Here is a 14,972-nt window from a genome sequence, read left to right as displayed (position 1 = left end):
TGGAACAAGCTTCCAGTGCAGGTGGTCGAGGCACGCAGCATCCCAGACTTCAAGAACAAATGGGATACCCATGTGGGATCCATACGAGGTCATGCCAAGGATAGGGTCACTAGGACTTGAATGAGCGGGTCAGTAGAGTGACGGTATAATTACAATGAGCAGGTCAGTAGAGTGACAGTATAATTACAATTATACTTAAGAGGTCAGAAGACCTAAGAGGGTGGGTAAATAGTGTGGGCAGACTTGATGGGCTATATGGCCCTTATCTGCCGTCATTTTTCTATGTTTCTATATAACCAGTTCTGTTTGGAGAGAATGTATCACGTATACTCAAATATAAACCAAGATTTTTTGACCCCAAAAAATGGGGGTCTGTTTATGTTCGGATCAGCGCTGACCCCCCAAAAAAGTTTGCAGGCCTCTGTTGGGCCTGCCATGAGACCTGGTAGTCCAGCAGTGGCCGGGACCCCTCCCGCCTCATGTCCCAGCCAGATTCTAATTTTTATCTCCCTCCTGCCTCCCCTGCATACCTTAAGTATCCCTGGAGGTCCACCGGTGAATCATGGCAGGAGTGACCTTCCTTTGTTCCTACCCCCGCAGAGCCACTAGCTGATTGGCTGCTGTGAGTTCTCACCGGATGTCCTGGGAAACACCCTCATGGAATTGAAGCCCTCAAGTTTAAAAGCTTAGAGTCATTCCCCCTAGGCTCCAGTCTCACATATGATAATCGGATTGCTAATTTATAGAGGAAGACACTATACCATAAAACAGCTTAGACTAGTGAAAATTTTGATCATTTTGCTCTTTTGTTCAAATGTGCTATCCCAACTTTGTTATTCTACTTCTCTATATTTGAATTCAACTTTGAAATTAGTAAGAAAATTGAAGTTAATTCAAAACACACAGCTGTTGGCAGGTGGGAAGGTTTAAATGCACATACATGGTCAGAGTTGCCAAAGGCTTCTAGAAGTTTAGAATGCTAGACAACATCCAAACTGAGGCTCTGGTGATGTCACCCAACTATGGTATTATCCTGCTTGTCATTTAATCCAGAATACAAAGTAAATACACATGAACCCCCTCCCCCCAAAAAAAAAAAAAAACCACACTCCCAAAACAAAACCCAACCCAATGAAATTAAATCTCATTAGAGCCAGTCAAATGGCTAGCAATTTTCAGAGCACCCTCCAGAGTCAAACTGCTCCGAGACCAGAAAGCACAGTTACTTACCGTAACAGGTGTTATCCAGGGACAGCAGGCAGATATTCTTAACGCATGGGTGAGGTCACCGACGGAGCCCCGGTACGGACATTTTTCACTAGAAAGTTCTAGTTGCCCGCACCGCGCATGCGCGAGTGCCTTCCCGCCCGACGGAGGAGTGCGTGGTCCCCAGTTAAGATAAGCCAGCTAAGAAGCCAACCCGGGGAGGTGGGTGGGACGCAAGAATATCTGCCTGCTGTCCCTGGATAACACCTGTTACGGTAAGTAACTGTGCTTTATCCCAGGACAAGCAGGCAGCATATTCTTAACGCATGGGTGACCTCCAAGCTAAAAGAGAGGGAGGAGGGATGGTTGGCCATTAGGAAAATAAATTGTGTAACACAGATTGGCCGATGTGCCCATCCCGTCTGGAGAAGGTATCCAGACAGTAGTGAGTAGTGAATGTGTGAACTGAGGACCAAGTGGCCGCCTTGCAGATTTCCTCAATGGGCGTGGAACGGAGGAAAGCCACAGAAGCAGCCATAGCTCTGACCCTGTGGGCCGTGACAGCATCTTCCAGTGAGAGACTGGCCCGAGCATAACAGAACGCAATGCAGGCAGCAAGCCAGTTGGAAAGCGTCCGTTTGGAGACAGGACGACCTAGACGGTTAGGGTCAAAGGACACAAGGAGCTGAGGAGATGAGCGGTGAGCCCTGGTACTGTCAAGGTAGTAAGCAAGGGCACGCTTACAGTCCAGCGTGTGCAATGCCTGTTCCCCAGGATGAGAATGGGGCTTAGGGAAAAAGACAGGCAACACAATGGACTGGTTGAGGTGAAATTCCGAGACCACCTTGGGAAGGAATTTAGGATGGGTACGCAGAACCACCTTGTCATGGTGAAAATCAGTGAAAGGTGGGTCGGCAACCAGTGCATGCAGCTCACTAACCCTCCTGGCAGAGGTGATGGCAATGAGGAAAAGCACCTTCCATGTAAGAAATTTGAGTGAAGTTGTGGCAAGAGGCTCAAACGGAGGTTTCATGAGTGCTGATAAAACCACATTCAGGTCCCAGACGACTGGAGGAGGCTTCAGAGGTGGTTTGACATTGAAGAGGCCTCTCATGAACCAGGAAACCAGGGGATGAGCCGTAAGAGCTTTTCAGAGGATAGGCTCATGAAACGCAGTGATGGCACTCAGGTGGACTCTGATTGAGGTAGACTTGAGGCCAGCGTCAGAGAGAGCAAATAGTCCAGTACAGTTTCCACCGCCAATGAGGTGGGATCGTGATGGTGTAGTAGACACCAAGAGGAGAACCGGGTCCACTTCTGATGGTAACATTGGAGGGTGGCCGGTTTCCTAGAGGCATCCAAAATACGACGGACAGGCTGAGACAGATTCTCTGGAGAGGTCAGCCTGAGAGAAACCAAGCTGTCAGGTGGAGCGAGGACAGATTGGGATGTAGTAGAGACTGATGCTGCTGCGTAAGTAGAGTAGGAAACACAGGAAGAGGAATGGATTCCCTGGAGCTGAGCTGGAGCAGGAGGGAGAACCAGTGTTGGTGAGGCCACCTAGGAGCGATGAGAATCATGGTGGCTCTGTCACTGCGGAGTTTGAATAGCGTCCGCAACATCAGAGGCAGTGGAGGAAAGGCATAGAAGAACCGATCTGTCCAGTCGAGCAGGAATGCATCCGGGGCCAGACGATGAGGAGAGAAGAGTCTGGAACAGAACTGGGGCAGCTGATGGTTGTGAGGAGCTGCAAAGAGGTCCACCTGAGGAGTGCCCTAGAGAGCAAAGATGGAGTGGAGTGTGGGAGGATCCAGGGTCCACTCGTGAGGTTGAAAGATGCGGCTGAGATTGTCGGCCAGGGAGTTCTGTTCGCCCTGGATATAGACCGCCTTGAGGAAGAGACTGCGGGCCGTGGCCCAGGTCCAGATGCGGATGGCCTCCTGACAGAGGAGGGGAGATCCGGTGCCGCCTTGCTTGTTTATGTAGTATATGGCGACTTGGTTGTCTGTGCACAGGAGAAGAACCTGAGGGTAGAGAAGGTGCTGGAAGGCCTTGAGGGCATAGAACATGGCCCTGAGTTCCAGGAAATTGATGTGATGTTGACGCTCCTGAGGGGTCCAGAGTCCCTGAGTGCGAAGTTCTCCCAGGTGAGCGCCCCATGCATAGGGGGAGGCATCTGTGGTTATGATCATGGAGTGAGGGGGTAGATGAAAGAGTAGACCCCTGGAAAGATTGGATGAGTTCAATCACCATTGAAGAGATTGCTGAAGAGACGATGTCAGAGATGGGATGAGAAAGAGGATCTGTGGTCTGTGACCATTGGTTGGCTAGAGTCCATTGAGGTGTCCTGAGGTAGAGTCGCGCCAGAGGAAGCACATGGACCGTCGAGGCCATGTGGCCCAGGAGGACCATCATCTGCCGAGCTGGAATGGAGTGATGAAGGAGCACCTGACGGCAGAGGTGGAGCAGGGTCCATTGGCGGTCGGAGGGGAGAAACGCCCTCATGAGTGGTGTCGAGAACGGCTCCAATGAACTGAAGTCGCTGTGTGGGAAGTAGATGCGACTTGGGGTAGTTGATCTCGAACCCCAGGAGATGGAGGAAGGAGATGGTGTACTGAGTGGCTTGTAGCACAAGTGGAGACGTAGATGCTTTTACCAACCAATCGTCCAAGTAGGGGAACACCTGGAGGTTGCGAGACCTGAGAAAGGCCGCCACCACAATAAGGCACTTGGTGAACACCCTGGGCGATGATGCGAGGCCAAAGGGTAACACCTTGTACTGATAGTGGCGGTGCTGTATCTGAAATCGGAGGTAGCGACGTGAATTCAGATGGATTGGAATGCGAGTGTAGGCCTCTTTGAGGTCCAGGGAACATAGCCAGTCGTGTTGAGAGAGAAGAGGATAAAGCGTGGCCAGGGAGAGCATTCTGAACTTTTCCTTGACCAGACACTTGAGGTCCCGGAGATCGAGGATGGGACGAAGGTCTCCTGTCTTCTTGGGAACCAGGAAGTAGCGGGAGTAGAATCCCTGACCCCTTTGGTCTGTGGGAACCTCTTCGATGGCATTGAGGAGAAGGAGGGATTGGACCTCCCTGAGAAGGGACTGGGAGGAGTGGGACGCAGACTCTATAGGAGGGTTGTCTGGTGGAAGAGTCTGGAAGTTGAGAGAGTAGCCGTGGCGGATGAGGTTGAGGACCCACAGGTCTGATGTGATGACCTCCCGACGGTTGAGGAAGAGTTGGAGACGTCCTCCGATTGGCTGAGGAAGAGGTAATGATGGTGGAAGACTGGCTATGCCCTGGAGAAAGGAGTCAAAAGGGCTGAGATGGTTTTGACGGAGGAAGAGGCTTGGCAGGTTGGTGAGATTGAGAGCAAGCCTGAGTGTGTTGTTGACGAGGTCTGCGAGGCTGCTGTTGGGGTGGGTTGAGAGGCCTGGCCGAGAACCTGCGCTGGTAAGAGGACTGTGGTCTATAAGGACGAGCAGGTGGAGCCTTCTTTTTAGGTTTTACCAGAGTGTCCCATCTGGTCTCATGTGCTGAGAGCTTCTGGGTGGTTGAATCCAGGGACTCCCCAAAAAGTTCATCCCCAAGACAGGGTGCGTTAGCTAGGCGGTCTTGGTGGTTGATGTCAAGATCAGATACCCTCAACCAGGCCAGACGTCGCATGGCAACAGCTATGGCAGACGCTCAGGAGGTCAGCTCAAATGAATCATAAATAGAGCGCACCATGAATTTCCGCAGTTGAAGGAGGCTGGAAATTTGTTGTTGAAAGAGTGGAACTTTGCGTTCAGGGATGTATTTTTGTAGGGCGGATAGTTGTTGTACGAGATGCTTCATATAAAATGAGAAGTGAAATGTGTAATTATTCGCCCTGTTGGCTAGCATGGCATTTTGATAAAGGCGTTTGCCAAACTTATCCATCGTTTTGCCTTCTCTGCCAGGAGGGGTGGAGGCATAAACACTGGAGCCCTGAGTTTTCTTTAATGTAGACTCAACTAGGAGAGACTCATGGGGCAATTGAGGTTTGTCAAAACCCGGAATTGGGATGACCCTGTATAGGCTGTCAAGCTTACGAGGAGCTCCGGGGACAGAGAGTGGATTTTCCCAATTTTTATAAAAAGTTTCCCGCAGTATGTCATGGACGGGTAACTTGAGGAACTCTTTGGGAAGTTGTTCAAAGTCTAAGGCATCCAGAAAGGCCTGGGACTTTTTGGAGTCGGACTCTAAAGGAATAGAAAGAGCCGCCGACATCTCCCTGAGGAATTTGGTGAAAGAGGATTGCTCAGGCTTGGAAGCGGTATTGGTCACTGAGGGTTCCTCGTCTGTGGATGATGCGTCCTCCTCCGTACCGGGTGGGGATTTTTCCCATAAGTCCGGGTCCCTGATATCAGTGTGCACACGCCGAGATGTCGGGGTGGAAGGCTCGGTGTGGTGGGTTTTAGAAAGAGACTTGCCAGAGCACATGGAGACGGTACCGGGAGAGGAAGACCGGTGCTGATCCCGGTCCCGGGGAGACCGGTGCCCTTCCTGGTCCTGAGGAGGATCGACCTCAGAGCGGGTCTGTACCACAGGATGAGAACGGGGTGGTTCAGCTGAGAGGACTGGCATGGAAGTGTTGAGTGGCACCGAGGGGGTGGACACCGGTGGGATGGTGCGAGGCTCGGGCCGGTCTGGTACCGAAAGAAGTGGTGCCAAGAGGGTCGGTAACAGGTGCTGGAGTTGTTGCTGCAGCTGTTCCTGCAATTTGTCATGGAGTATGGCTGCGATGCGGTCATCCAGGGGTGGCACTGGGACTGCTTTTTTCTTTTTCGGTTCCATAGGTGCTGCTCCACGCCCCGGCGATGAGGAGGCCGATGACGAGGCACTCACCGAGATCGGGGTGGAGCGAGGCCGGGAGGACCGGCGTCGCCACTGTGGCAGGCGGGCGCTCAAGGGAGGTGGAAGGCTTCTTAGCCGGCTTACCTGGTGCCAGCGACCCCGAGGAAGGATCGGGCGTCGAAGTGGTCGGTGCCGTCTTTTGTGGTACTGTCGACGTCGCGGCAGGTTCCATAGCAGATCCGGTACCGAAAAAGATGTTCTGCTGGATCTGCCGATTTTTTAAGGTGCGTTTCTTAAGGGTGGCACAGTGGGTGCAGGTGTCAGCCCGATGCTCTGGACCCAAACCCTGTAGGCACCAATTGTGTGAGTCAGTGAGGGAGATCGGGCGTGCATACCGCTGGCACTTCTTAAAAGCCCGGTTGAGGGGGCATGATGGGAAACACGGCCTCCGCAAAATCAAAACCGGAGGCCTGTATGGTGACAACAGGCCCCACTGGGGCCGGTTTCAAAAAAAGAGAAAAATCGAGAGATTTTTTTTTTTTTTTGAATTGAATAAAAGAGAACCTGAAGTGGGGAAAAAGAGAAAAAACGAGAAAAAAGCGCGAGCGGGAAGGCAAAAAGGATGTTTTCAACGGCCGTTGAAACCACATGCGTCTTCTTCGCTCCGCGGAAACGAAGAAACTGGGGACCACGCACTCCTCCGTCGGGCGGGAAGGCACTCGTGCATGCGCGGTGCGGCCAACTAGAACTTTCTAGTGAAAAATGTCCGTACCAGGGCTCCGGTGACGTCACCCATGCGTTAATATGCTGCCTGCTTATCCTGGGATAACACACATCAGGGTGCCAGGGAAAAGTTGCAAGGATGCTCTAAAAGCACTAAATGTGCAATCCTGGCAAGAATCCACATGAGAGCCCAAGACTCCATCCCAGCAAGTTTCCAGTTTTGAAGTAGGGAGCTTTAGAAAAAAGATTGATAAAAAATCCAAGATGGCTGCCACTAATAACTTTGCACCAAAATCACAATACGTTTCACACTTTCCAAGCCAACATGGCAATTTTAGGATTTCGGGAGGGGGAACATCCAGAAACTCAGAACCCCATTTCTCCAACCCCTCCCCTCCACTCCGATGTCTTTCACAGGCTGTTAGCCTGTGTACTCACTGATCTGACGTGATCTGTGCTTCAACCTGCTTTCAGCTCCTTCACAGTAGTTGGATGAGAAAATTTGCTGCCACAATGCTGGGAATGCTTCTGCAAGACTGATCTTTGGGCTGCCAGTGAGTGAGTTGAAGGCTGCATGCCTGCAGGCTGTGCCCCCTGTTCTGGCGAGAAGCCTGGTGCAGAGGAAGTAAAGGAAGCCTGCAAGTCTTCTGGCTGGGCATGCGGGGTCTCCAGATGCCATGTGCCTTTGCTTTGCATCAACAAGAGAAAAAGTCCAGGGTAATTTTACACTTATGTCGGACCCATAAACAGTTCACCAGCTCTGGAGGACATAGCAACATGGTAAATGATGGCAGATAAAGACCTGAATGGTCCATCCAGTCTGCCCAACCATACATGCTCCATAGATTAAATTTAAATGGTCCTTTTTCTTAGATATTTCTGGACCAGAAGCCCAGAGCCCCACCTGGTAGTGTGCTTAGGTTCCATCTGCTGAAGTCTCCAAAGCTCACTCCAGCCCATCTTAACCATCCCAGCCATCTAAGCCCTCTCCAGCCTGTCCTCAACTGAATGTCTATATATGGGACAGACCATGCAAGCCTGCCCAGTACTGTCCTTAGTTCCTGCGATGTATACCCATTATTTTCTGATTAGAGATCCTATGTGGTCATCCCATGCTTGTTTAAACTGTCACCATTTTCTGCTCCACCACCTCTCTTGGGAGTGCATTCTACACATGAACCACCCTCACCGTAAAGAAGAATTTCCTAACATTATGCTTGAGTCTACCACCCCTCAACATCAAATTATGCCCTCTGGTTTTTATTCTCTGTTAATACCTTTCAAGTATTTGAACGTTTGAATCATATCTCCCCTGTCCCGCCTTTCCTCTAGGGTATAAATATTCAGGGCTTCCAGTCTCTCCTCATACGTCTTCTGGTGCAAGCCTCCTACCATTTTTTTGTCGCCTTCCTCTGGACTGCTTCAAGTCTTTATGTCCTTTGCCAGATAAGGTCTCCAAAATTGAACACCCAAGTGGGGCCTCACCACTGACCTGTATAGAAGCATCAACACCTTCTTTCTTCTACTGGTCACACCTATCTATACAGACTAGCATCCTTCTGGCAACAGCCACCGCCTTGTCAGTGTCTGAAGATCTAAAGGCAAAGAACAGTATTACCCCAAGGTCCCTCTCTCCATCTGTGCATATCAGTCTCACCTCCCAGCACATACATCTCCTTCCGATTTCTAATCCCCAAATGCATTACTCTGCACTTCTTTGCATTGAATTTTAGTTGCCAGATTAGACCATTCCTCTAAATTTTGCAGATCCTTTTTCATGCTTTCCACTCCCTCCTGTGTCTACTCTATTACAAATCTTGGTATCATCCACAAAAGGACTCCACTACTCACCTTTCCCTCCTCAGAACAAGTTCCATTAACCACCACCCTCTGGCGGTTCACCACTTTTGAGCCATAACTTTGTTTGGCACAATTTAGCTTTAGTAAGACCATGTTGCCTCGGATCCTGTAACCCATTTGATTCTAAGGAATTTCACTATCCGTTTTCAGCAATGCTTCCATTATTTTTCCAATAATGGAAATGAGGCTTACCGGCCTTTATTTCCCACTTCATCTCTGCGACCAGTTTTGTGAATAGGGACCACATCTACTCTTCTTCAATCCCCAGGAACCACTCCCATCTCCAAAGATTTGTTGAACAAATCTTTAATAGAACCCACCAGAACCTATGAGCTCCCTCAATATCCTGGGATGGATCCCACCCAGTCCCATCTCTTTGTCCATATTCAATTTTTCAAGTTGTTCATAAACACTTTCTTCTATAAACAGAACTGTATCTACTCCATTTTCATGTAACTTTGCCGGACAGAACCTATCGGTCCTTTTCCAGGAATTATTTAACCGATTGCTTTTCCTCATTACTTTCCACATAGATACGTCAGTCTCAATTCCATTTTTCATCTTCCTCCTTTCAATAATATCTGAAAAAAAAATTGGTCTCCTTTTTCACATTCCTAGCCATTTGCTTTTCCACTTTCAGACATATCTCTTGGCTTCTTTCAGTTTCACCCGTAGTCCTTTCCAGGGCTGTGGAGTCTGAGTCGAGGTCGGAGGAAATTTCGGGTACCTGGAGTCGGAGTCTGAAGTACAAAAAACTGAGGAGTCTGAGTCAGAACATTTATCTACCGACTCCACAGCCCTGGTCCTTTCTGTACTCTTGGTTATTTTTATATTTCATGAATGCCAGCTCTTTTGCCTTTATTTTCTCTGCCACAAATTTAGAGAACCATTTCGGTTTCCTTTTTCTCGTTTTTATTTATTTTCCTCACATAAAGGTCAGTAGTCATTTTTATTGCTCCTTTCAGCTTAGACCACTGTTTCTGCACTTTCCTTATGTCCTCCAGGTACGCTCTCCATTTTACTAAAGTCTGTATATTTGAAATCTAGGACTTTGGAGTTGTGTGTGGCCTCCACTTCACTTTAGCTGTTATGTCAAACCAAACCGTTTGATGATTGCTATTTCCCAGGTGGACACCCACTCGAACATTAGAGATACTCCCCATTTATGAGAACCAAATCCAATATTGCTTTTTCCCTCGTGGGTTCCGTCATCATTTTTCTGATCAGAGCATCCATGATCCCTACTTCTTTACAATTCCAAAGATGGAACCTTCCAGTCCATATCCGGCAGACTGAAGTCACCAACAGCAGCACCTTCTTTCCAAACTTTTGGATATCCACAATCAGATCTTGATCTATTTGCCGCAACTGAGTCAGAGGTCTATAGACTACAGTCATGTAGATAGAAGTTGTATCTTCTTTTCAACGCGATACATAGCGCTTCTTCCTCTCCCCAGGTCCCTTGCATTTCAGTTGCTTGGATATTAATCTTTTACATAGAACTACTCCTCTACCTCTGTCCTTCCTAAAAAGATTATATCCTGGTATGTTTGCATCCCATCCTATGATGAAGAGGAAATGATTTAGCAGAGGACAAATAATTTTTTTTTTTTAGTATGTAACAAATTAGGAAGAAGAGAAATTAAGCAGGTATGCTATAAATCAGTGTTAACAGAACATGAAATTGAGTAACTTAGCTTTCAGAAGTTTCCAAGCTCCTGCCCTTCCTTCGCATGGACGCTCTTCCGCCAGTAACTTGGCACAAATTTGATATGAATTTGCATCCTCACCCCAAAGAATCCATTCCAACCAGGAGCAAAATTGGGGTAGGGGGTTAGGCAGATATGATTAAAATCCAAGGTGGCCACCTTCAGGCTGCGAGTCAGATGGACCGATCTCCACCCCAGGACCTCAAGAGTGCAATGGCTGTGGATAAACATGCAGCCAGCATCCTGATACCTCAAGGGTTCTTACTCAGGGCACCCACAGCCTATGCTCAAGCCAGATACTCAGGTGAGCTGGCTCCCAGAAGAACAGACCTCAATCCTGGAACAAGCAGGCTGGCCACCCAAGCCTTGCCCTGCAGACCGGAACCATGGATCTGTGTCCTTTCCCAGGAAGAAACTCCAAGAATGGGGGGAGGGGGTCTCAGGGCACTGAAGCCTCAGAAAAAAAAAACCCAACCAAATTCAAGAAAGCAAAAAGCTAAGCAGAACACCTTTGCACAGTTCGCTTGCAGAGAAAAACAAGGTGTGGACTGAGGCTCTACCTCTATAGAGGTGCTCAAAGCTGTAAGTACAGTGATGCCTTGGAATACAAATTTAATCCGTTCCAGAACCCTGTTTGAGTTCCAAGACAATTTTTCCCATTGAAAATAGAAACTGCAGGTTGTGCGGGTGGTGGTGCGCCCTGGCTCCAGGATGCTGGCTGAAAATCAAACCACCGCTGCTGTCACCGAACCCAGATAGGCACCATTTGCCCTGCTGCTCCCGGATGCTGCCAACTCCCACCCCGGATGCCACTACCCCCCTTCCGCCGGGATCTTAGCTGCTGGATAACTCCTGCCGGACTCACCCCGACTTCCATGCTCCCCCCAAGGCTACTGGCGCTGCTCCCTCCCTTCGCGATCGCCTGCTCCATCCCACTGACTGGCCCTGTCCTTACCTGTGAGCTGCCAGTGTTAGAAAGTACCTATCGTCTGTTTTCTGCTGGGCCTTGAGCATCTGTGCATGCTCAAGGCCTTCTGGATCTCACCCTTACCAAGAATATCGGAGAGGGCGAGATCCAGAAGGCCTTGAGCATGCACAGATGCTCAAGGCCCAGCAGCAAACTGTGGTCAGGCACTTTAAGACCAGCGGCGCATGGGTAAGGACAGGGCCAGTGGGGGAGGAGGCGATTGCAAAGGGAGGGAGCAGCACTGGTGGCCTTGGGTGGGGGGGAGGAAGAAATACTGCCGGCTCCTGGGGGGGTCTGTGCAGGGTGTTCAGATTCCAAAGTGAGTTCGGAATCTGGGACAAAATTTGCTTGAATTTAGTTTGGATTCCAAGTTGTTCGAGTTCTGGGCCGTTCGGATTCTGAGGTACCACTATTTTCACTCTGCAAACCCAGTTCATGGTAAGAGATAAATCACATACAGAATCCAGTAGATGTAACAAATGTGGATGTGTTAGAATAATTCCCTATTCCCCAGCTAGAACACAGATCAATCACAAAATCTTTTAATGGTGCCATCTCTCCATATTAGCACTACACAAACAAACTTCTCCATCACAGCCCCATCTCTTTGAAACTCATTACCCCCGGAACTATGGATGAAGCTATGCTAGATGATTTCAAAGGAAAACGAAAAATGTTTTTTTATAGATGCATTCAACCTCCAATGCACTTACCTTATGAAACAGTCATCAGATGGGATCTCCCTTCCTTTTGTATTTTCCCTAAATGGCTCTTTCCTATTTTATAATGTAATTCTTAGGTCCTGTATGTTTTAATGTATGTTGCCCCTATTTTATTATGTACAAACCGCTTAGAATGATAGACGGTATAGAAATTTTTATTAAACTGAAACTTACCTTATGCATGTTCTTTTGTACTCTTGGAGAAACTGCTTGCTCTGGATGGGTAGAATGGAATGCTGCTACTATTTGGGCTTGTGCCGGTGTGACTTGGATTAGTCTCCATGAAGATGGGATACTGGGCTAGATAGACCACTGGTCTGATCCAGCAAGGCTATTTTTATGTTCTTACTAAACGCTAGGCAGATTAGAAATACACTAAATATCTACCTCTAGCTATGAGAGTTTAAGTACCTATTAGCAACCAAAACAAACTTACCGTGAACGAGATCTGCTGCGACTCCTACTGCGGGTGCGTCTCTTACTTCTAGATCGGGACCTGTGTAAAGCATACATTAGAAGATAATGAATTTAGGCCAATTTACCCATACTTTGCTAATCTAGGATTTACTTATCCTAAAGAACTACACATGTGCCAGATCTCCATTAACATGTTATCTTTTTACAACACCTTTCTAATAGAGATTGTCCTTACATTGATATCTTTTCCAGATAGGCGAGACATTCTAGACATGTGGGTTATCTCCCAATGGCTGCATGCCATATGCAGAAGGAATTCACTCCTGTTTTTTCTATGGCCCTCCTCTACTTCACTGAGAGCTCTAGCACCACCTGCAGGTAGTACCCAAGAACAAAGAGCTCCATTGACAGTATGTGAAGTAGGGTCACCAATGGGAACATTCCCCAAGAATCAACTGTTCTGCTCAAAATGGAAACAAGAAAACAAAGGCAGCCATGGAGCTCAGGAAACACCCCTGCATGCACCTGGAACATATACAGAAATCCTCAAACTTGGAGAAGCATAAGCAGAATGAGAAAGTAGGCATCTAGAATCTCACCTATCTACTGGAAAAGGTCAAGTTAAGGACAATCTTTTTTTCAGTGCAATAGGCGAGACATTCTAGACATGCAGGACGTACAAAAGCAGTCTCATAAAATCCAGGGTGAACTGACTGTACCGACCCTCAAGACCAAGGACCCAAAAGCACAATTCTGTCCTGCTGCCATATCTACTCTGGAAAATTTGGCAAATGTGCAGAGCAGACCAAGGAGCTGCTCTACAAATCTCAGGGGAGATCATGCGTGCCTCGAGCCATGAGGTCATGCTCCTAGTAAAATGCACCTTAGCAGAAACAGGACTTTACTACAAAGAATGTAGGCTGACTAAATGACCCTACAGAGCCAGCTGGAAATAGTAGCCTTAGAAGTGGGAGCACCCTGTGTAAAAGAGTCGCACAAAAGATGGTAAAATGAGAGATGCATTTGTGACTTCTAGATAGTGCAGAACTAATCTGTGTACATCTGATTCCTGGAAAATACAGTCCCATCTCTTAGAGCCAGTAGGCTGAAACAGGCAAAATGCACTGCTTGAGTAACCTGGAAGTCTGAAGAGATCCCTGCCTCCAAGAAAGGCTCTCTACAAGATGGAGCCTGGAGTGACAAGACACATCTCACTGAAGTAGTGGTGACTTGAAAATCTGCCTGTAGCATCAGGTCCAGAGGTTCCAACAGAGCTTTGGTGAGACAAGATAAAACCAAGTTAAGATTCCATGAAGAGAATGACGGTTGATTGGAGGGCTATGTGAAGAGCATCTTTACAAAAATCTGTCCACATCAGGGCGAGATGCAAGCAAAGGAATATGGTCTCGGGCTCTCAAACAAGAGGTCAGTGACTTGAACCCAAAGGGAAGTTATGGCGAGGCCCTTGAGGCCTGCCTGGAGAAAGGCTAATATCACTGAAACTGGAGAAGAATACAGCTCCACACCGGCCTGGTCACACCAATGCTGGAAAAGCTTCCATGTCTTAGCATAGGCAGACAGTTGACTTCTCAGATTTCAGAAAAGTAAAAATGACAAAAAATAACCTTCGCACTCAATAGCCATGCCATAAGGGCAAAACGATCAGGATCCTCCATATAGATTGGACCCTCAATGCCCCTGAGTGGGATAACAGCTATAATGGTTCCACAGCCAGAGACTGGCATCCATCGTCACAACTACCCAAGATGCAATCTATAGTAGCATGCCTCTAGAGAGGGACTGGAAGCCACCACCAATTCATACTGGCCCAGGCCTCCAGAGTCCAAGGAAGAGCTGTCTGCAACACTTGACTCTACAGAGCCCAATGGGAGAGCAAGGGATCACATGTATGGAGGATGCTATGGACCCCAGGACATGGGGATAGTCCCATGTAGATGGAACTGCTTTGTCTAAAAGACAAGAATTCTGAGAGCATAGCTACTGTGTTGGACAAGACCCATAGATATTCGAGACTGAGAGTCAAATTGCTTTTCTTGCAAATCACAATCCAACCCAGACCCTCCAGGACCTGGACCACCCAATCGATCTACTGTGTGTTGACCCTCAGCCAATGAGAAGTTTCTGATGAGCCAATCATCCAAGTACAAGCGGACCTGCAGCCCCATCTTCAATTGATCTGCCACAACCCTGGGGAAGGCATGAGGAGCTGATGCTAGGCCAAAAGGCAAAGAGCTGAAAACTAATGATATTCCAGAACATGACAAAGAATTTTCTGGTATGCTTGATAATGGGAATATGGAAGAACATAAGAATTGCCGCTGCTGGGTTAGACCAGTGGTCCATCATGCCCAGCAGCTTGCTCACACAGCGGCCCTCTGGTCTAAGACCAGCGCCCTAACCAAGACTAGCCCTATCAGCGTAGAAACATAGAAAAATGACGGCAGAAAAGGGCCAAAGCCCATCAAGTCTGCCCACTCTATTGACCCTTCTCTTTGATTTTGCTCACCACCCCCTGCCCTTACCTCATTAG

General features: G+C 48.3%; 1 protein-coding gene across 1 annotated transcript in view; it reads right to left on the bottom strand.

Moving 5' to 3' along the window:
- Positions 1–14,972, bottom strand: part of SRSF6 (serine and arginine rich splicing factor 6) — a 54,707-nt gene that overhangs the window by 15,984 nt on the left and 23,751 nt on the right. Inside the window, exon 5 of the mRNA XM_033963106.1 lies at positions 12,441–12,500. Coding sequence (XP_033818997.1) covers positions 12,441–12,500 — 60 coding nt within the window. The remainder of the gene's footprint in view (positions 1–12,440; positions 12,501–14,972) is intronic.

This window comes from Geotrypetes seraphini, chromosome 11 (assembly GCF_902459505.1).
Source record: "Geotrypetes seraphini chromosome 11, aGeoSer1.1, whole genome shotgun sequence".
In the NCBI taxonomy this organism is placed as follows: Eukaryota; Metazoa; Chordata; class Amphibia; order Gymnophiona; family Dermophiidae; genus Geotrypetes; species Geotrypetes seraphini.
Note: the sequence above shows the minus strand (reverse complement) of the source record. Positions and strands in the feature narration are given on the sequence as shown.